At 46.1% G+C, this 22,369-nt stretch overlaps 1 protein-coding gene and 1 pseudogene across 6 annotated transcripts; one reads left to right on the plus strand and one right to left on the minus strand.

Annotated features, from left to right (window-relative positions):
• Nucleotides 1-225: 225 nt before the first annotated feature.
• LOC100771648 (cytochrome P450 11B1, mitochondrial) lies at nt 226-10,986 on the plus strand. 6 transcript variants are annotated; one of them, XM_035440671.1, is made up of 11 exons: nt 249-2,641; nt 2,760-2,893; nt 4,060-4,645; nt 5,048-5,203; nt 7,006-7,205; nt 7,344-7,547; nt 7,805-7,956; nt 9,494-9,660; nt 9,867-9,945; nt 10,032-10,220; nt 10,573-10,986. In XM_035440671.1, exons 3-11 carry the CDS (start codon nt 4,407-4,409, stop codon nt 10,684-10,686), a joined length of 1,500 nt encoding a protein of 499 aa, XP_035296562.1. In that variant the 5' UTR covers nt 249-2,641; nt 2,760-2,893; nt 4,060-4,406; the 3' UTR covers nt 10,687-10,986. The 6 variants fall into 6 exon arrangements, with proteins under 6 accessions (XP_027259620.1, XP_027259621.1, XP_027259619.1 ...); XM_027403816.2 differs by having other exon boundaries at nt 4,219-4,645; XM_027403817.2 differs by having other exon boundaries at nt 4,274-4,645.
• Nucleotides 10,987-12,646: 1,660 nt separating this feature from the next.
• LOC100772219 lies at nt 12,647-13,241 on the minus strand (annotated as a pseudogene).
• Nucleotides 13,242-22,369: the final 9,128 nt, after the last annotated feature.

Below are 22,369 nucleotides of genomic sequence, written 5' to 3' on the forward strand. Positions count from 1 at the left end.
TTCTACTCATCACCTGTAGTTCTCCTTGGCAGACACCCACATTTCCAGCATCTCCACTATCCTGAGGTTTCCATTGCAGATTAGGGTTCCTCCTCACTGCTTCCTGAACAGCCCATTCAAGAGTTTCATGTTGCCCATCCTCAGCAGCTTTCTGGATACTCAAGGAAAAGCCTCTTTCATGCCCTCACTGCTACACCCTGCATCTCTCCAAAATCATCATCATGTGGATGATGCCAGAGTTCTGCTGCCAGCAGAAGGTATATCCAAGGGCTCCTTCTACCACAGCCACGGTGATCCACAGTGGTCTCTGAACACCTCACTGTATGAAACTGGGGAAACATTTCCCTAGAATACAAGTTGTCCTAATCAGATGAATTCTGCCCTTAGTCTCAAGAAAGACTGGATGTTTAAGCTCCCCAAGCTTGGGTTCTTAGTTTCTAGATGCCTTTCCTCTTATTCAGGTGCAAGGGAAAGGGTTTTCCTTATTGTCAATCTCTCTAATGTCATACAACTGAATTTGACTCTTCTCTTTACCACATTAGCTGCATTTATGCCGCTTTCTTAACCAAACCTTACAAGTTTTCACTTCTTTCTGCTTTCCTTGCAGTAAATCTAAGAAGAGTGAGCAAACAGGCACAACATCAATGTTGTGCTATATTGAAATTGTTTCAGCAGAAAACTTAGTCAATTATACTTGATTTGGCTGTACTCAAAATTTTAAGGCATGGTTAGAATGCAGTCAGATGCTTCCCAGACTATCACAAATAGTCTCTAAACCTTGTGGGGGATGTCCTTCTGTATGTTGAGAATATATGCTTCACTTACTGGTTGATGAATAAAGCTGTTTCAGCCCATGGGCAGGCAGGATGTAGCCTAGAAGGAAGTATAGTCAGGTTTCCTAGACTAGGAAAATACTTAGAAGAGGAAAGAGACATGAGCCACCAGGGAGATACCATTTAGCTGCTGGTAAAGCAAGAGGTCCTGGCATCATGGGCTAAATCAGGAGCTCATGGAGACATACAGATTAATATAAATAGGCTAATAATTAAGAAAGAGTTAGCATTAAGAGACATAAGCCATCTGCCAAACAGTTTATAATTAATATAAGCCTCTGTGTGTTTTATATGGGACTAAACAGCTGCAGGAGCAGGGGAACAGAAACCCAGCCAAAAAGAAATCCTTGCTGTCCTCTAGAGCCACACAAGCCTAGACCTCACTGCTCATAAGGAGAGAACATGAGATAGAATTTATTTTAAGATTTTGCAGAAGTGAGATTCAGGGTAGAGAGAATGTGAAATGGTGGGGGAGGAAATGGGCTTCCTGTGGTCCCTAAACTAAAATGTTTTCCTGCCATCTTTTCCCCGCTCAGGCTGGTCCTCCAGAGTTACCATCTTCCTATACTAGAACAGACTCCTTCCCAAAGTCCCTGTCTTCATGGGGCTCAAGATTCTCCTCTCTCTCCTTTGAGGACACATGCATTCAGTCATGCAGCAGACTGTCTGATAATCTTCAATCCTGCAGTGAACCCAGAGCAACTACACAAGCAGGCTCCAGCTTCTAGCTAGAGAAAGACAGGAACTTAGTGCCTCCCAATTATTTGTGATCCCCTGATGGACTCTAAACATACTTCACCTTGAAAGCAGACCATAAGGATCCATTTCTTTTATTGTAAAGAGAACTTGGGTACCACAATGGTTAAGATTGGGTGTTGAGGTGGGGGATTAATCAGGGAAGGGTTAGAAGATCAGGCCAGAAGGTGAGAGCTCACATGACCGGAACCAAAAGGGAAATGCAGGCTTCCCTTCAGAAACCTGGAGACGGGTTCCATCAGAAGCTTAAGGTAGGTGAATAACAGAGACAGGGGAGACATCCAGACAGGCCAGGGTGAAGGCAGGTCTAAAGGAGAAAGAGAGCCTTCAGAGATGTCCCCTGAACAAAGGGACTATCTGACTTCCAAAGCTTTTCAGACAGGGAACGGGAAATTCCACTTGTGAACTCAGTGCCAAGAACCCAGATGCTGGCAATGATCACAAATTCATCTGGCAGCTCTGGGGGGGAGGGGCTGGGCTTGCTTCCATCCTCTATGGATCTCTCTGCTTTACAGCAGGGACCTGTCTGCTGCAGGGGCATAGCTTGATTTCTGGGAGCAAGACAAGTATAGCACCTGAGATCTAGTGGAGCTTGGCAGCAAGCAGCTGTAAATCGGGAGGCAGGAGACTAGCACTTCATTTCCTTACAGATGTCCAAACAGGAAACACAGAGCAGATACAAGAAGAGTGGGGCCAAGTGAGAGACCCTACACCCACCACAGAGGTCCATTTTCTTTAGATAAGCCCCTCTAGTCAAACATTGTGTAGTCTCTCCTAACATACCATCTTGGGGCTAAATGTCCAGACACATAAGCCTATGGGGGACTTTCTCATGCAAACCATAAGTGTGTTATTTAGTCTGTTAGTCATTTTTAAAAATCTTCCTCTGTGCACACAACCCCCACCCATTAACACCTGCAGCAGGTAAAAGACCTGGCCCTTCGAGTGGGAGAACCAGCTCTGGTCCTCACAGGGTGTAGCACACAAGAGTCTGGGCTCTGCACCCTGTCTGGGCAGCACACTGGAGCAGACTCCATTGTCCAGGGACTCAGGTGAGTAGGCCCAAAGGGCATGAGATAGGGGAAATGACCACACCCCACCCTCATCTGCCATACTGTGGCTTGGGTGAGGGAAATATGCTCTCTCCCCTGCATCCCTTGCTATCTGCAGGTGAGAAAGCTGGCCCTGAAGTCACTAGAGTGAGAGAATTAGCCCTACCCATCACCAGCTCAGCACGGAAGAACTGAGTCTTTACACCCTTCCTGAGAAGAACACTAGAACTGACCCTGTTTTTGTGGATACAGGTGAGCCAGCCCTGGGGGTGTGAGAGCAGGTGAGCTGATCCCCTTCCCTTCCCCCAAGGGTCCCCTACAACAATTGGGAGAGAGGACCCCGTACCTTACCTGGGTGAAATAGTAGAGCTGGCCTTGCTGGTGGGAGTGTGGGTGAGCCGGATATGAGGGCCTGAGAGGAGGAGAACTGGCCCCACTCCTTAATTCAGGTTGAATTTGGTGAGCTAACCAAGGCAGTGCTGGAGAGCTTGCTTTGTAGTGAGGAAGAGAGAAAACTGGCACCACCATCCAGGCCCTGAAACAGGGTTATGAGGTAGCCCACCTCACCGTCCTCCTCAACTTTGAACTGTTGGTGCATGTGTAGGGGATGAACCTAGAGCTCCCAAACAGCAGGAACTCCATGACACAGGACAATAACAGGATATTAAAGAGCAATCCCAGTGAGACCCCATCAACAGTCGTGTAGCAGAAGCCAGAGGCCTTCAGCCAGACCCATGGCTCCAATGACTGGTGGCATGTGCAGTCCAATAGAAGATGAATACACTAAGAAAAATTAAATTGTGTGACTCAACAGCTCCCAGGATAGCTTCCCTGATGAGATTCTACTCCTCCATTGTTTCTTTTTGTTTATATTTTGGTCTTTATTTTTTTACAAAAGGTAAAAGGATTAAAAATCCTCTTCTGCATGAGAAATGTGTATGTATATATATATATAAACATATATATATATACATATCTATACATATATGTACACACATGTATACATGTATACACATATGCAAATATGCACATACATCTGGGGGAGAGACATCTGGCTGAGTGTGTGTGTGTGTGTGTGTGTGTGTGTGTGTGTGTGTATGTGTGTACACAGGGTCTTGTACTAAACCTAGAATGCTGAAATTTGTATATAGAATATCTGTTTAGCAAGCTCTGACATCTGCCTGCTTCAGTGTCCTGAATGCTAGGTTTTACTTTCCCACTAATTGGCCTAGCTTTTACATGGTTCTGAGGCGTCTCTACTCAGGTTCTCATGTTTGACCTACTAAGCCATCCCCCTACTATATGAAAAATATACTTAATTGTTAGTTCTCAATTTGACGAGAAAGGGGAAATTTTAAGAGCATACACTTAAATGTGACTCAGGATATTGAGTAAAACTCATCCTCCTTATCTGGCAGATCAACAAGGTAGGGTCATGCATTCAAGGCTCCACAGCAAGGCAGAATGTCCCTCTGACAGCTGTCAACCTGGGAAGAGAAAGAGGGCTGTGCCCTCCAGAAGAAATTCTGCAGGTGTCCATGTAGACTCTGCACTTGACCTCAATTTCCACACTGCAGTAGGTATTGCAGAGACAGGTCCATGCAGAAGGCCATCTCCTTCCTCTACCTCCAGCAGCGCCATGAGCTCTGAATGAATTCTAGGACAAGTACAAGGACATATCCAGCATTGACACCATCAGTCAGCAGTTCCTGTCCTCAAGACAAGATAAAAGCCTGTGACCTGGACAGAGCAGGAAGGAATTGCAATGGCACTCAGGGCAAAGACAGATGTGTGGCTGGCAAGACCCTGGCAGTGCCTGCACAAGACGAGGTCACTGGGCACAACAGCAGCACTGCCCCCCAACACACTGGGGCCCTTTGAATCCATACCACAGTACTCCAGAAACAGGTGGCTGAAGATGATACAGATCCTGAGGGAGCAGGGCCAGGAGAACCTGCACCTGGAGATGCATCAGGCCTTCCAGGAACTGGGGCCCATTTTCAGGTAAGGGTCTTCTGGACATGTAGCTGAGCATGGACAGAGCTTCCTGGCCCCATGTTGCTGATCCTCTTCAGGGATGAGGTGCTGCTGCACTCCCCAGGAGGCACCAGGCGCTCCCTCCTTAGGAAGACAGGGAGGGAACACAGGAGGTTATGAGCCTGACTCGTGGAGACCATGGTTCTCCACATGGACAGAGAAAGGCACAGCTCATCACTGAGAGGACAGAGTGCCAGGAGGGCTGAAGTGGAGAGGAGTCAGGCAGACAGTGGGAGAGCCCTCCAGGAGGGAGAGCAAGGGCTAGGAGAGGATGGGGTGAGAGGAGAGAACACACAGACAGGGCTGTTTGCAGGGTGCTCAGGTGGAGGGCATTCCATCCACAGGAGGGCTCTGTTCTTCACCCCATAGGTACAGCATAGGAAGCACACAGATTGTGTCTGTGATGTTGCCACAGGATGCTGAGAAGATATTCCAGGTAGACAATACACAGCCCTGCCGCATGCCCTTAGAACCTTGGATAGCCCACAGAGAACACCGTGGCCTGGGACGTGGAGTGTTCTTGCTGTGAGTTGCCATTGGGAATGAGGAGGGAGCTGAGACTATAGTCATGAACACAGGGTGGTGAACTGGCTAGGGTTATTGTGAAGACCCATCACTGCCAAGCCAAGCATTGATTGGTACCACGTGATGGTGTTTGTGGGTCTGGGGAGGAGGGAGATGGTCAAATAGACGTAAGAAAAACTAGGCTTCTCCATCCAATGCTTGCTCTGAGCATGTCTTCCCCGAGTATGGCTCTCTTTGCAATAGCATATAGCACACTCCAAGAAGGTTAGGGTGGGCAGATCCATTGGCTCAGGGCCATAGGCATCTTCTGCCACAGCCTGATGTCTCACGAGGCAGTCTCGTTTCCCTAGGAGCACCTTCACTCACAGAGATGTGCCATAGACAGTCCTGGGATGAGGGGGTGGAGAGGAGGAAGGTGGTGGCTCTTATTGGCACACCAAAAACATTGAATGGTGTGGTGACAGAGGGGTGAGTGGCCTGCTGCAGCTGGGTGCACAAATGGAGATGCAATTGGGGGCTCCTGGCGGCTTAGGCTTTATGAGCAGCAAAGGGCTTATTACTAGTGGCAGGAAATAGGAAGTCAGGTTGTGGACAAATACCTGAGAGCACATAAGACAGTATTTTCTTAGTAGTGATTTAGAGAAATGAGTTCCTTCAAATCTTGACTGAACCATCTGGAAGCAAGGAAATGCCCAACAGGCGGGGGCAGAGCCATGTATGTGTACGTGCATGTTCGTATGTCTTGTGTGTGAATATTTGTGGTATTTAACTTGTTACTATTCATTTGAAAGTGTGACTATGTGAAGTGTCCAGATACAGGACTTTACTCTCTGAAGGAATGTGTATTTCCCTGTGTGTGTAGGGCTGTTCTCTTAGGTTTATGCACATAGGGACATAGGTGTCACGCAAGTTTTTGAGGTCCTGTGTGAGTACATGTGTGTATATACATGTGCTTGTGGCCACTGCCAATTGTTGCAGGTTTTAGCACACTGAAGGACAGACTAATGTAATTCTCTCTCTCTCTCTCTCTCTCTCTCTCTCTCTCTCTCTCTCTCTCTCTCTCTCTCCCTCCCTCCCTCTCTGTCTCTCTGTCTCTGTCTCTCTCTCTCTCTCTCTCTCTCTCTCTCTCTCTCTCTCTCTCTCTCTCTCTCTGTGTGTGTGTGTGTGTGTGTGTGTGTGTGTGTGTGTGTGTGTGTTTGAACTCCTGCTGTCAATCACTGGAGAATCTCCATGGGAGCCCTGTGCCCCCGGCTGTGGTCTGTGCATGTTGACTCCTGCTGTCAATCACTGGAGAGTCTCCCTGGGAGTCCTGTGCCCTGGGCTGTGGTCGTGCATGCTGACTCCTGCTGTCAATCACTGGAGAGTCTCCCTGGGAGCCCTGTGCCCTGGGCTGTGGTCTGTACATGTTGTAAGATGTCCTCTGCTGTGGCTCCTGCCCTAGGGAGGACGAGATCCCTTCGCTGAGACAGGCAGGTGCTGGTGACTCAGTGACCACACATTGTACAGCACTGACAGGCTTGATGAGCTCAGCTGGGGATTCTCCTCTGTGGGGAGGTGGGCATAGGCCAGGTGGGCAGAGCTTGACCCATGGCTGTGGATGCACCAAGTCCACCTTAGACTTAGTGAGCTCTGTCCCACACATGCATGCTGTGTTTATAGAAAGAAGTGGGGACAGGACCAGCAGAGTCTGCTTCTGAGCCTACACATCTTTGCCCAATTTCTTTGAGGGGCCGAAAGATGGGCACAGGCCTGGGCCAGGCCTATAAGGGGAGGTGTCTGTAGCTCTGTTCTGTACCCTGCAGAAATGGGCCTGAATGGCGCTTAAACCGACTGAGGCTCAACCCATATGTGCTGTCACCAAAGGCTGTTCAGAAGTTTGTCCCCATGGTGGACATGGTAGCACGGGACTTCTTGGAGGCCCTGAAGAAGAAGGTGCTGGTGAATGCCCATGGGAGCTTGTCAATGGACTTTCAATCCTGTGTGTTCAACTATACCATAGAAGGTGTGTGGCCTGGGAAGGTTCCAGCTTGAGGGGGACCGGAAAGGCATAGGCCAAGAAATAGAAAAGGGGGACAGCATTGAGACCAGGAACTGCCTATGTTCCTGTGTTATATGTTCAGTGATAATATTCTCTCTGCAGCCAGCCATTTTGTTCTTTTTGGGAAGCGGCTGGGCCTCCTTGGCTATGACCTGAACCCTGGCAGCCTGAAGTTCATCCATGCCTTGCATTCCATAATGAAGACCACCCCACAGCTCATGTTTTTGCCCAGTATACTGACTCGCTTGACAACCCCCCTGGTGTGGAAAGAGAACTTTGAGTCCTGGGATATCATCTCTGAGTATGGTGAGGGCTGCTATCCTGGCAAGCACCATGGGGCAGGGGACAATGGTCACATGAGTCCCGTCCACATTCATTTCCGTCAAAGAGATGTGGCTGCCAAGGCCCTTCTCTTGTGATTCCACAGTGAGTTCAGGATTGTGTGAGCCAGCATTGGTGGCACTCAAGCAGGAAGACTGGGGTGCTAGGGACATGACAAGCTAGGACGATGTAGGAGAGGCCTCACCAAGCATAATGACTCCATATTTACTCTTCTTCTACAGTCACAAAATATGTCAGTGATGTGTATCAAGAGATGAAGAGGGGTCGCCCAAAGTTCTGGAGTGTCATATCAGAGCTGATAGCAGAGGGTGCTCTGCCAATGGATGCCATCCAGGCCAATTCTCTGGAACTCACTGCTGGAAGTGTGGACACGGTCAGGACCCCAAGGACCATAACTGCCACCCTGACAGCCCCTGGCGTCCCCCCAAAGCACAGTTCCCTGCTCACCTGGGTCATCATAGCCATTCTCTGAGAAGCCAGTGAAATGTCTGAGAAAAGGAAAGGGGATGGCAGCTGAAGAGTTTGTAGACAGGGCCTACACTTCCAAGTCCAGGCACAAGTCAGGTTAGAAAACCACACAGCAGCAGTCTACCCCTCACTACAAGGCATGAGCATGCTCTGGGCATAGGAGGTTAGTGAGCGGCACAGAGTCCTCTTGCTGGACTGTGGAGCAGGCACCCTTGTCAGTGGTAACTTGAGACAGATGCAAGAAAAACAAGGCTGAGGAAGCAACAAACACCAAAGTTGCTTACTGATGCACAAGGGAAAAAAAGATTGTAGTGCAGTCTCATTGGAAATGTGGGTCCAGGTACAAATTTCCTGGCTGTCAAATGACCCTTTTCCAAGCAACTGCTCTGGCCTAGGCATCTTGATTAGGATCAGAGGCCGCACGTTCTAGTGCAGAAAGACCAAGAACAGAGTTCCCAATGCTCACACCAGGCAACAGTATTTGGGAGGGAATGAGGATCAGCACAGGGCTTATGGGAATGAGAAGCCAGAGCTGCAGAAAAGGTGCAGACAGAGATCAGAGAGCCCATCAAAGGGGGTCTGAAAAGCCAGAGTTGTATGCACACATGCCAAGGCTTGGGGAAGCAGCAAGGTACCCAAGCAGGGGACACAGGGCCAGATCAGGCCAACAAGGATCTGGTCCCCATTAGAAAAGCCCAATGAGCTGGGCTTTGGTGGCTCACGCCTTTAATCCCAGCACTCTAGAGGTAGAGGCAGGAAGATCTCTGTGAGTTCGAGACCAGCCTGGTCTACAAGAGCTAGTTCCAGGACAGCCTCCAAAGTCACAGAGAAACCCTGTCTCGAAACCTGCCCAAAAAAAAAAAAAAAAAAAAAAACAGAAAAGAAAAGAAAGGACCATTAAGTCAGCATAAAACCAGCTTGATATGGCCAATGTGGAACATGGAAGCCAACTAGTGACTTCAGGGAGACACCTAAGAGACGGCTTTTATGGACTACAGCACTGAAAGAGGGATTTTGGATCAAGAGGCTCATGGCTCACACCAGTCAGGAGGAGTTAATGTTAAAGAGCTGACCCATTAGAGGGTTGGACAATAAGGACAATGGGGAGGGGCATGTGGACAGCCTATGCAGATCAGGTGATTGGGAAGGTAGATGTGGGTTGCCCAGTTTCCTTTAGTGACACACAGTCCATCTAAATGGACACCAGATCAGGTTGTGAGTACCCAACTCTGGAGATGCTGAGGTGTTGGCCAAGAGTGAGGTGTCATGGATTTTCCCTCATGATGTAGGGCATGAAGGTAAAGGGAACCTTTGAGGAGAAGGTTAGAGCTCTCAGGGTCCCACTTGGCTATACACTTTTCCCAGGGATGGGAATCTTTATTATTGGGATGCCATTGGGAGGGTCAAGCTTGGTGTCTAAGATTGCTCTATGGCTCCTGCAGACATCAGTGCCGTTGGTAATGACCTGCTTTGAGCTGGCTCGAAACCCAGATGTTCAGCAGGCACTTCGGCAAGAGAGCCTGGCAGCTGAGGCCAGAATTGCAGCAAATCCTCAGAGAGCTCTAACAGATCTGCCCCTGTTGCAGGCTGCCATTAAAGAGACCTTGAGGTGGGTGCTGGGTACCCTTTCCCTGCTGTTCTGTTCCTCTCTTTTCTGGGGCTGAGGAAAGCCATGTCTGCTCTTCTCCCTATGGCTAGACGCTATTGTTCCTCTGGAGGTTGGCTGAGGTGATCATACCTAGGAACCACGCCCTTGGGAGACCTGAGGGAAAAAGGAACATAGCTAGGGACACTTCTGTTCTTGCCCACCTCCAGGCTCTATCCTGTTGCTGCCTTTTTGGAGAGAATTATATGCTCAGACTTAGTTCTTCAGAACTACCATGTCCCTGCTGGGGTGAGTACCCTCATATACCCACCAATTGCCCTGTTCTGCATCACCTCAAAGAGGCAGCTCACCTTGCCCTTGGCATTTGCCCACAGACGGTCCTCCACATGAGTGTCTACTCCATGGGCCGAAACCCTGCAGTATTTCCAAGGCCGGAGCGCTACACGCCCCAGCGCTGGCTGGAGAGGAAAAGGAGTTTCCAGCACCTGGCCTTCGGCTTTGGGCTACGCCAGTGCCTGGGGAAGCGCTTGGCACAGGTGGAGATGCTTCTCCTGCTGCACCATGTGAGCAGCTCTGGAAGAGAGCAGTGGGATAGGGTGTGGACTGGATGGGTAGAGGTGGGCAACTAAGACAGACCTGCAGAGTTTATGTCAGCCTGGGGTGTCCTGCTCACCAGAACAGGCACCCAGAGATGGAAGGGCCTCAAAAATAAAGTGCAGCAGGATGGGATGAGCAAAGCAGTGTGGCCAAACAGAGACCAGATAGGGCCTTAATGGTGGCTTCGTGGGTGGGTATAGTCTCTAGAGCAGGGCTAGGCTCTCGGGGCCCCACAGGAGGTCGTCTTAGCAGCATGGTGGCAGCACTGAGCAGTTTAACAGGAGATGGGTCAGATGGAGATCCTCCCTTGTGTTCCAGGTGCTGAAATCCTTCAAGGTGGAGACACGAGAGCAAGAGGATGTGCAGATGGTCTACCGCTTTGTTTTGATGCCCAACTCCAGCCCCCTCCTCACTTTCCGGCCTGTAAGCTAGTCAGTTTTGCATCTAGGGTCCACTCAAGCTCCAGCCTACCTCTATCCTAACACCCAAGGTCATACATCTTTGCCAACAGGATGTTGTTTAGGGGCCACACTGTCATCCTTCAGCACTTGTAGAAGATTCCCACTAAAGACCTGCAGGGCCAGGGATTGCAAGGTCAGGGAAGGGGCTGGGATGATCTTGGAGACAACAACCAGTCCCTGCTGTGTGATTTCCCCCATCCTTTCAACACTCACTCCAGGCACCTATGGCCTCCAAGGGCCTCAGAATAAAGCCAGAAGACATTCCCTTTCATATGTTCTCCATCATTGTGACAAGGGCCACAAAATACATCCTACATTTACACATACGTGGGCTTGTGGGGGCAGACACATAGATAGGTTATGTATAGATAAAGATGTATAGGTAAAGATAGATAAACAGATATCGCTGTGTTTTGGTTCAGTAGCTTGAACATGGAGTTGGAACATATGAGCTAGTGACTCAGTAAAGCATATAGAAGTGTGGGGACATACACACTGGCTAAGGACAGGGTAATGGTGAGATCAGAGATGCAGACAAGAGGACTTGCTAGAGCCCTGATAATGTGTAATGTCTCTACGGGGATGGCTGTCTTCTCCCAGGAGGTCAAGGTGCTGACTGACGTAGACCAGTGTCCTTTGGACAAAGGTTTCATCTCCTGAATTGTGAAGGTGGCTCAGAACACAAGCCTCTTAGAGGTTTCCTTTCAGATGTGAGAGTTTAGGGGGGGAAATTGTCCAAGAATAACTATTTCATAGGATCTCCTGTCCTCAGTACTAAAGTGTATCTCCCTGAGCTTTATGTGCCAAACTCCAAAGACCACAGCCTTTGGGTCACTGTAGAGACAGCACCTCTAATGAAATAATTCATTGGAAATGGGGCTACTGGGCTGTGCCTAATCCAATCCCCCTGAGAGTCTCACAAGAGAGGGAGGTCACAGACCCCCAGAGACAGCTTCCATACAGAAGACAAGAGACAAGAAGTAAGTCTTCTGCAAGTCATGGAAAGAAGTTGAGGAATTCCTTCTCTGTCAGCTCCTTCACTCAGTCTTCCACTTGGTTGTGAAAAGTAACTTCTGTTGTTGAAGTTTTTTGCCATGAAGGTCGGGGCCAAGTAGTAGCACCTGCTAAGCAGAGAGCACCTGTGGCAAATAGTCTCCTAACACCAGGAAAAGGGTCTAGCTCATGAGACTATTGTGGGGTGGTGGGATTTTACCAGGTATAGCTCAATGGAAGGAAGTCTAGGCTTTAGGGGTGTGTTCTTAAAGGGATTTTAGGATCTGGGGTTCTCTCTTCCATTTCCTTCAAATCACAAGGAGAGCTGCCTCCGCTGCCTGTCCTCTGCTTGTGACATGCTGCTCATCACAGGCTCTAAGCAACTGGCCTGTGTGTTGTAATGATTAATTCTTTAATAATGATATTTTTTAAATTAGTACACAAAATGTTGGTTCCATTGTGATGGTCTCATACATGTGCTCTTGATGATGGCCAGTCTTGATTTCCACTTATAGATATGGCTCCACATCTGGGATTCACAGAGCTCTGAGATTTATTTATCTTTTGGGGGGGCAGTCAAATTAAGTGTTTATTGAGTGCCTGTTATGTGCTAAATATTGTTCAGGGTACTGGGGACACATCAGAGAATAAAACAAGGAGGCCTGCCCTCGAGGAGCATACAGGCTGTCACGTATGACCTCTTCACCTTCCCACTGCTTGTGACTCTGGGCAAGTCACTGCATCTTTCTGCCCAATGGGGTAAAAGAAAGCTGGGCTCAGTAGCTACTGAGCAGGCATACTGCAGATGCGGACCTGACCCACCACCACCAGACAGCAGAGAGGGCTGGATTTTTAATAATCAAGTACAATGGGGGGGGTTCCCAAGCTGCTGCTGCTGCTGCTGCTGCTGGCCTTGTTGGCCAGGTCCCTGACCTTCTCTGTAGCTGCCAGCGCTGTCTCCTTTGCCTTTTCTTTGGCCTATCTGGCTGTCTCAACAAGTGTTTTGGAAGAGGCTTCACCTTGTAGCTTGGCCAAGTTGTACTCAAAGCCCTTCTTTGTCTTGGTCACATTGCTTTTGAACCGGGCAAGACCAAATTTCTGGACAGCTCTAGAGACGCCAAATAAGCTAGAGGAGACCCAGGCTTCCCGACGATTTCGGTCCAGCTTCTGTTGTCAGAGTTCACACAGTAAACACATCGTTCCTCCACCACCATCAGCCGGGCGTGGTTGATGTTCCAGGTGAAAGTGGTCACGGTCTGGTTCTGTGGGTCCACAATCGACTCCTCCAGGATGTACACCGAGTGGGCGAGGTTGGCAGGAAACAGTCGCTCTGCCCAACATGGCATCCTGTTGGTCTTGGTCAGGAGTCTCCAGGACAGAAGCTTCTGGTCAGGGGTCACCTCCCGGTGCGGTGCAGGATGTCTTAGGTTAAGACATGTTTGCTGTAGGGATTCGGGTACCGTTGCCGAAGGCAGCGAACACTTGGTCCCAGAAACTGTGGACCTTGCTCTGGCCGAGGAAATACTTCACCATGGTCCCGACCCGGGAAGGCTCAGCACCGGTGCAGCATCAGGGTGAAGAGCCCAGGGGTGGGGGCACGTGGCATGACCACCAGGCTGGCAGCTCAGTCACCGCTGCACCGGGCCCACGTCCCTACCACCGCCATGAGGGGACTATATCGAGCTCTGACATTTAAAAGCTACATTTAAGAGAGTGACAGAAGCCGGGCGATGGTGGCACATGCCTTTAATCCCAGCACTGGAGAGGCAGAGGCAGGTGGATCTCTGTGGGTTCGAGGCCAGCCTGGTCTACAGAGTGAGTTTCAAGACAGGCTCCAAGGCTACACAGAGAAACCTTGTCTCAAGAAATCGAGGGTGAGGGTGAGGGGTATTGTTTATCCATACTGAACTTACTCAGACAAACAAGATTTTTCATTCTCAGTCGCTCAAAATACACCTTAACAATATAAAGGAAGTTAAAAATGACAACAATAAAAATTACAAAAACATTGAACAAGACCCAATATCACTGACCTGTGTTTAGAATTTCTCTCTGAGTGCCAATTTTGCTACTTACCGAGTGCTGCTGTGTTGTGTTTTAATTTCCTTTGGGTCAAGGCCCTTCCTGATTCCCTAACTCCTACTTCATTATTGGTGTTCAGTGTGTGTTTACTATGTTGTTTGCATTTGAGAATTTCTACTTTTACTTGCAGCTTTTCCTCTAGCCTTGTTTGCCTTTGTGTCTATAAAAGAGGCCTTATGAGGTATTGGAGTTCTTGATCTTGGACTGTGCAGCCTCTGGAGCTGTCATCCACAAATGTCTAGTTTAAGCCTCCTGGGCTGTGGATTTTGTGTGAGGCAGTTTATACAGGCTACTGCACTGACTGGCATGTATGTCATGTTGTAGGGGAGCAAAAACCCCAATCAGTCATTACTCTTTTGTCATCTAGGTACTGATTCACCACTCCTTACACCATAGTCAGTCTCTAAGTAACAGTCACTTCTCACACTTCTACATAGTAATTGGGTAATGACACAGCTTTGGGTTCACAAACAGAAATATAGCAAACTAAAAGCATCTATAGGATCCCAAGGAAACAACCAATGGCAATAGACACAATCTAGAGACTGGAAGGGAAAAAAATCAAGCCACACATTTATAAGCCCTTCATCCTCATGTAAGACATATACCTCCCAAAGTGTCACCCTCCAAAGACAGCACCACCAACTGGGGAGTGTTCAATCAACTCAATTAACAAGAGAACAAATGACAGGCCTAGCAAAGGGGCAAAGGATTTGAGCAGATATTCTTAAAAAGAAGACACACAAATGACAGTGGGAACATAAAAGATGCTCAACTCCACTTAGACAATCAAATTCAACCCACTGTGAGAGACACTTGATTTATCTGTGAGAGTGCCAATTATAAAAAGAAAAAGAAAAAGATCCTAAGCACAGGGAAGGGAGGAGGCAAAGGGCACCTCTGTACTCTGTTGGTGGGAAAGTAAATTGTCATAGTCACAGGGAAGAGCAGAGGCACCTCAGAAGTCAAGACCAAAACCCTCACACATGCAACAACCTCACAGTTTACACTCAAAGGAAACAGAATTTTTATGTCAAAGGGAGTTCTTCCTCCATTGAACTTGTAGCATTGTTCTCAACAGAGCACTCAAATTAGTGAGTAAAGGAAACAGTCCAAGCCAGGTGGTGGTGGTGGTGGTGCATGCTTTTAATCCCAGCAGAGCAGAGGGAGGAAGATCTCTGTCAGTTTGAGGCCAGCCTGGTCTACAGAGTGAGTTCCAGGACAGCCAGATATATGACACAGAGAAACCCTGTTGCAAATCAACAATAACAAAAAATAGAAAGAAAAAAGAAAGGAAGAAAGAAAAAGAAAAGGAAGAAAAAAGGAAGGAAAACTGTCCATAGGTAAGGGAATTCTTAAACTGAGCAAAGAGGGGAAGGAAGCATGGCATTTGCATCAACACAGAAGGATCCAGGGGGTATTATGTTAAGAAAAGCAAATGAAGCCCAGGGACACTAAGAGTGAGCATATAAGTAGGTGAGCTGAGGAGAGCTATGCTCACAGAAACAAAAGGTAGAAAGACAGTAGTAACCATTGGTTGGGCGTTGGAACAAGGCAATGGTTGACCAAAGGCAAATAATGTCAGTCAGCAGAGAGAATAGGTTCTAGAGATTTACAGAACATCACAGTGAGACCATCCATTGTCAATATGTGTTGTATTGTGTTGTCTTGTGTTGTATGCTTACAAATTGCCAAAAGATCAGACTAACTTCTCACCACAAAGAAGTGCATGCGAACTAAGTATGAATATTAGCCACATTTCTTGTTCCTCTTTATCAGAAAATCTGATAAATGCAACTTGAGGCAAGAAAAATTATTTCAGTTCATGATTTGAAAACTGTTGAGCTTCATTCCTGTTGCTGTGATAAAACACCCTAAACAAAAACCAACCCCCTCCCCCCAAACCAAAGGGGTTAAAGGGATTTCTTTTAGTTTAGAATTCCAGGCTACAGTCCCATTATTGTGGAGAAGTCAAGGCAGGAATTTCAAACAGCTGGTCACATCACATGCACAGTGAAAGTAAGGGAGAAACAAATGTACACATGCTCACTTGCTTGCATTGGTGCTCATCTTGATTTCTCCACTCTTATACAGTGCCAGACTCCCTGCCTAGGCAATTAGCTGGGTCTTTCCACATCAATGAATTTCATTAAGACCTTCACTCATAGATATGCCCACAACCAAATTCAGACAATTCACCATGGAGACCATCTTTCTAGGTGAGTATAGATTGTGTCAAATTGACAATTAAACACTACTATCAAAAGAGATACAGACATTGTGGAAGGGAAGGTGGGGAGATAAATGACTCCATGGAGGCAGGAGCTCGAGGCTTGGACTTCTCACCTTTTTATATCTTGACGGAACAGGAGACAGAAAACACAGGTAAGAAACCGGTGGTCCAGGCTATAAAACTTAATAATTTTCCTCCAGATATCCTCTTTTTCCAGGTAGGCATGACCTTCCCAACATTATAAAATTTCCAAATCCAGAGTCATCAGCTGGGAATCAACTGATCCAATGCATGACGCTCTTGGGATATTTTCAGATAAACAATTGCACACTGTCCCTAAGCCCCAAAGCCCACAGCTATGGCACAAGCCAAAATTTTCCTTTAGTAGATGCAACACCGTGCAAAGTCTAAAGTCTATTCTGGGAACCAAGGCCATCTCTTAACTGTGAATCCTTATGAAACTAAAGCACCAAGTCATGCATTTCCCACCTACAAAGAAGCTGAGCAACTGTGTCCACTCTGAAAGGGAGAAAGAGGGGCTGTCTTAGTTTCATCTTTGTTGCTGTGATAAAAACAGCCCAACAACTTCAACTTAGGAGACCAAGGGTATGTTAGACTTACATATACTTTGTAATATACATTGTAATTCCAAGTGACAGCCTATCATTAAGGGGACAACAAGTCAGGAATTGCAAATGGCTAGGCACATCATATCCACAATCAAGAGCAGAATCATGTCCTCGATTTTCACATGCTTTCTCTCAGCTTGATTTCTTCACCTGTAATAGTTTAGGCTCTCCTACTAGGGAATGGTACTGCCCATAGTGGCCTGGGTCTTCCCATATCAATGTGCTTAATCAACACCTATTCACCCAAGTCAACAGCTTGACCAAATGTACACAATCCCTCATTGAGACCCTCTTGTCAGATGATCCTAGGTGTTGTAAAGTTAGTGTCCACAGTGGTCTCTGAACACCTCCATGTATGAAACTGGGGAACCATTTCCCTAGAAAAGAAGTTGTCCTAATCAGTTGCATTCTGCCCCAAGTTTCAAGAAAGACTGGATGTTTTAACTCCCTAAGTTTGGGTTCTTAGTTTCTAGATGCAGCCCCTCTTATTCAATTGCAAGAGAAATGATTTTCCTTATTGTCAATCTCTCTAATGTCATACAACTGACCTTATTCCACTGTTTACAACATTAACTCCATTTATTTCCTTTTCTTCTCTAAACTTCGAGTTTTTACATCTTTATGCTTATATTTTTGTATTTCTAAGAATGGTGAGCAAACCGCCCCAACCTCAATGTTGTGCTGTCTTCAAATTGTTTCAGCAGAATATGTAGTCTTATTTGATTTGGCTGCACTTAAATTTCCAAGGCATTGTTAGAATGCAGCCAGATGCTTCCTAGACTATCACACATAGTCTCTAATCCCATTCACAACAAAGTCCTTCCTGTCCTCTAGAGGTTCTCAAGGCTGGACATTACTGTCCTAATACAAGAGAACATTAAACAGGTTTTATTTTAAGATCTTGCAGAAGTGAGATTCAGGGTAGAGAGAATGTGAAATGGTGGGGGAGGAACTGGGCTTCCTGTGGTCCCTAAACTAAAATGTTTTCCTACTATCTTTTCCCCGCTCAGGCTGGTCCTCCAGAGTTACCATCTTCCTATACGGAACTAGAACAGACTCCTTCCCAAAGTCCCTGTCTTCCTGGGGCTCAAGATTCTCCTCTCTCTCCTTTGAGGACACATGCATTCAGTCATGGAGCAGACTGTCCGATAATCTTCAATCCTGCAGTGATCCCACAGAGACTAGACAAGCAGGCTCCAGCTTCTAGCTAGAGAAAGACAGGAACCTAGTGCCTCCCAATTATTTGTGATCCCCTGATGGACTCTAAACATACTTCACCTTGAAAGCAGACTATAAGGATCCATTTCTTTTATTGTAAAAAGAACTTGTATCAATCAATACAAGATGTAGTCACAGACAATTTAATAATCGGTAGTTTATCAGGGGAAAATACTCATGCAAGGACAGATCCAGAAATACTTCCCTGTTGGCTCAGCCTAGCGAAGGAGCTGTGTGCTTGTCTCCCTGCTTCTGAAACACCACCACCTCCTGTGTCATACCTGTGACCAGGGTCACCACCCACAATTCCCCTTTTAATCTAAAGAGGATTTAAACTTGAGACAAAACTAAATTGTATACAAAATGTCTTAACATATTTAAGAGCATACATCCTCTTAAGTAGAGAGAATACAGAGGAAGACCATGTGTGACAAACAAATTATACATAAGTTACATCATACAAGGATCTATAACAGTGTAAGTTATCTGTAATTAGCAATCAGAAAGGTGAATTACAAGAAGATATAACCTACTTATATCACATTCTAACTATATCTATTTCATCTAAACTCTAAAGTCATCTGAAAAGAGATGTCCAAGCCTGAGCACCTCCTTCCAAACCCAACCCTAAACAATAGGAAACTAGCCCTAACTAGGTGTACATTATCCTTAGTGTCAACAGTGGGAAAAGAGAGAAAAGGGGGGCATAGTATTCTCCAATTTACTTCCTGCTGAAATGGGACGATAGCCTCATGGGGTCCTGTAGGAAGAAAATGTTAGAGTAGTGAAAGTCTTGAGTGGATTATCAGCAACACATGTATCCAGTCTGTGTTTGGCGGGAGATGCTTGATTGAAGGTCTAGGTTGAAGATCTTATGTTGATTGAAGTTATCACCTGAGGCTCTGGCCAGAGTGTAATAGAACATGCACTATCTAAGCTCGCTATTTTGGAGCTGTTGTAGTCCAATCTGAGTTTAGAGTGGTGATTGTCAGTCCAAACACATCCTGTTGGATCTAGTAGACTCAATGAGGTTGGGCCTATTTTCTTTTTGGAGAGTTCAGGGATTGCTATTAGGAAGTTCTTTATTTGCTGACATTAAGCATTAATGTCAGCTGAGAAATTTTAACTTTTATTGTATGTATACCAGGATGGACAACAATAAGGAAAATAATAATTATGAGGGAATTTATACTTTCAGAGAAAGAGCCCAAGAATAAACAAATGACAGTCCACAATTTTTTTCTTATTCTGTATAACATCAATCGGCTTCTTGATATAGTTCAGAATCTCTGAAGTTTATTTTAGCAACATGTTTGGATTTAGAGGAGGAAAGCCAAATCCAACTTTAATGCCAGAGTTGGTTCACTTGAATAGGGACTAGGAAGTAAAGAGAAATGGATTTTACCAAGATACAGCTGTAGTGTTTACCACATGGCAAATTCCTTTTGTTTGATGGTTCTTTTGGGATAGCTATCTTCTGTTCTTTTAGTATCCACCCATGCAGTGTCTTTTTGCTTTCTGGAGATGAGTTTTCCTATGAAGATAAAAACAAAACACTTCCCTTTCCTTTGTGAGGTTTCTATACAGTTTGGTGTGTGACCTGTCATTTTTCCTCATCAAGAGGTTTTTCTTGTTCGACTCGAATCTTGATTAACTTGATGGTATCCAAAGCTTTTCTTCTCCTGTGGAAACAAAGGCAAAACCCCTTCCCCAACGTAACACATGCCCTGGTTTCCATACAGAGTTCAATACATCTTTGGAGCATACCGGCTGATTCAGTTCAGCAGTTTTTTTTTCTGTAGTCCAGTGTCTTTCTGCATCTGTTTGTCCTTTCTCATTAGCATTAAGAAAGTTTAGTGTTAATAAAGCATTATGTAACCTATGTTTGGGGTTTTTTGTTTCCCCTGCCTGTTTATGGAGCATTTCCCTTAGTGTGTGATTACATATCTCTACCACTACTTGTCCTATGGGATTGTGTGGTATACCGGTTACATGCTTCATGTTATAATATTTGAAAAACTGTTCCAATTTGGTGGAGACAAATGCTGGAGCATTGTCAGTTTTTATTTGTGCAGGTATACCCATAATGGCCATTACCTCTAACAGGTGTGTTATACAGGGTTGGCCTTTTCAGAGCTAAGAGCAGTAGCCCATTTAAACCCTGAAAATGTGTCTATAGTATAATGTACATATTTTAAATTTTCCAGTTCTGGAAAGTGAAAGACATTCATCTGCCAGACCTCATTTCTCCGAATTCCCTTTGAATTGCCCCTGCTGGCAGTTAAGCTTGATTATAGAACGAACAGGTAGGACAGTTTTTCACTGTCTCCATGGCTTATTACCAAGTGATGGAGAAATCCTTTTTTAAACTTTTGCTATTTACATGATGTTTCTTATGAAATTCTGAGGCTTCTAGAACATTTCCTAATAATAAATGATCAATCTTGTCATTGCCTTGTGCTAGTGGGCCTGGCAGATGCATATGGTATCTGATGTGTGTTATGTATATTGGATGGGTCCTATTCCTGATTGTTTCTTGTGATTATATAAACAGTGAAGTTAATTCTGTATCGTCAGGAAGGAATTCAGCAGTCTTGATGTGTAAAACGACTTTCTCAGCATATTGAAAGTCAGTGACTATATTGAGAGGCTCTGTAAAATCCATTAGTGCTATAAGAATTGTGTATAATTCTGCTTTCTATACAGTTATACAGACTTTGAACTACTTTATTTATATCTCCTGATTTATATCCTGCCTTACCTGATTTGTTCACATCAGTGTAGAAGGGAGGGATTCCAGAGACAGGTGTTTTTCTTACAATACGTGGAAGGATCCAAATTGTCTTTTTATGAATTTCATTATGTCAGTTTTGGGATAATTGTTGCTAATTTTTCCCAAAAAGTTAGTACAAGCTGTCTGCCAGTATCCATTGTCCTTCCATAAAGAGGAAATATTCCTCATTAGTTAAAGGCACTATAATTTTTGCTGGGTCCCTTCCAGTCAGTTGATGAAGTCTTAATTTTCCTTTTAGAATCAAATCAGAAATCTTTTCTATGTACATCTTTAGCTTTTTATTCTGTTTATGTGGCAGAAATATCCATTGTAATATATCTTCCCTCTGTACCAGAATCCCGGAAGGGTATTCTCTAGGTGGTAAAATAACCATAATACAGTCTAAATTAGGGTCCACAAGGTCTACATGTGCATTCAGTATTCTGTTTTCTACTCATTGTATTTTTTTTTCAGCTTCTGCTGATAATATTCATGGACTGTTTGAGTCCTTGTTCCCTTTTAGGGCCATTTTTAAATGATTTAAGTCATGTCCTTCTGCTCCAATTATTGTCTGTAGTTGAGAAATTTCCCCTAGCAATTTCTGCAGGTCATTAAGAGTTTGATAACGAGGTGTACCTCGAAACGGAGTTTAGCTTTAGATGGTTAAGTTGTTCTCAAAACATTCTGGAAAATATCTGAATGACTTTCGGACCAAGTTAGAACGGACTGAAGGGATGGACTTTGTTAAAAGGAAAGGCTATGGAAACCAGGCCAGTAGCCAGTTCCAGGCACCGAGGCAGTATCCGGTGTCATGGGCTGTTCCCTGGGCAGTGGCGACAGTGGCAGAATGGACATGGAGGGGCCTTGGGTTGGGAAAACCTGTGGAAAGGCAGCCAGCGGGCACCACACTCAGGCTGGGAGACAGACCCAGGGAGGATGGTGGCTAATCCAGGCAAGGTGTAGAGATGGAGCTCCCCAGAGGCAGCTGCACAGGTGGCAGGCAGCACTCGCTAGTGTCCTTGCTTCCTCTGGGAACCTCAAGTTGGGAGACCTGAAGTAAAAGCACTCAGCAGGGTCCCAAAAGGGAGGAGGGCAACAGACCATAGAAAACAGCAAGAGATGGGAACGGGGGGGGGGGGGGGAGGAGGGGCAGTATGGCAGGTGATCCGCAGAGGGGCTCTGATCAGGAAAAGGCCAGAGGGCCTGGGGGTGAAACCTTCTACTGACACCACATATCCATGAATACAAGGTATAGTCAGAGTTAAGTTAATAATCGGTAGTTTATTAGGGGAAAATACTCAAGCAAGGACAGATCCAGAAGTATTTCCCAGTTGTCTCAGCCTATCAAGACAACAGCATGCTCCTCTCCCTGATTCTTAAACCCCTGTTACTTAACTGTGACCACACCCAAGCAAGCTTGGTCAGCTGTACATGTGACCAGGGTCACTCCCTACAAACTTGGGTACCACAATGGCCAAGATTGGGAGTTGAGGTGGGGGATTAATTAGGGAAGGGTTAGAAGATCAGGTCAGAAGGTGAGAGCTGACATGACCGGAACCAAAAGGGAAATGCAGGCTTCCCTTCAGAAACCTGGAGATGGGTTCCATCAGAAGCTTAAGGTAGGTGAATAACAGAGACAGGGGAGACATCCAGACAGGCCAGGGTGAAGGCAGGTCTAAAGGAGAAAGAGATGAAACAAACACAGCCCCTCATTCTCTCAGAGTGG

Source organism: Cricetulus griseus, chromosome 2 (assembly GCF_003668045.3).
Source record: "Cricetulus griseus strain 17A/GY chromosome 2, alternate assembly CriGri-PICRH-1.0, whole genome shotgun sequence".
NCBI lineage: Eukaryota > Metazoa > Chordata > Mammalia > Rodentia > Cricetidae > Cricetulus > Cricetulus griseus.

Coding starts and splice junctions, on each gene's coding strand:
- LOC100771648 (XM_035440671.1), top strand. CDS start 4,407: ATGGCACTCAGGGCAAAGACAGATGTGTGGCTGGCAAGACCCTGGCAG. Junction 9,661..9,866: donor GCCATTAAAGAGACCTTGAG/GTGGGTGCTGGG, acceptor GCCCACCTCCAG/GCTCTATCCTGTTGCTGCCT. Junction 10,221..10,572: donor TGCTTCTCCTGCTGCACCAT/GTGAGCAGCTCT, acceptor CTTGTGTTCCAG/GTGCTGAAATCCTTCAAGGT.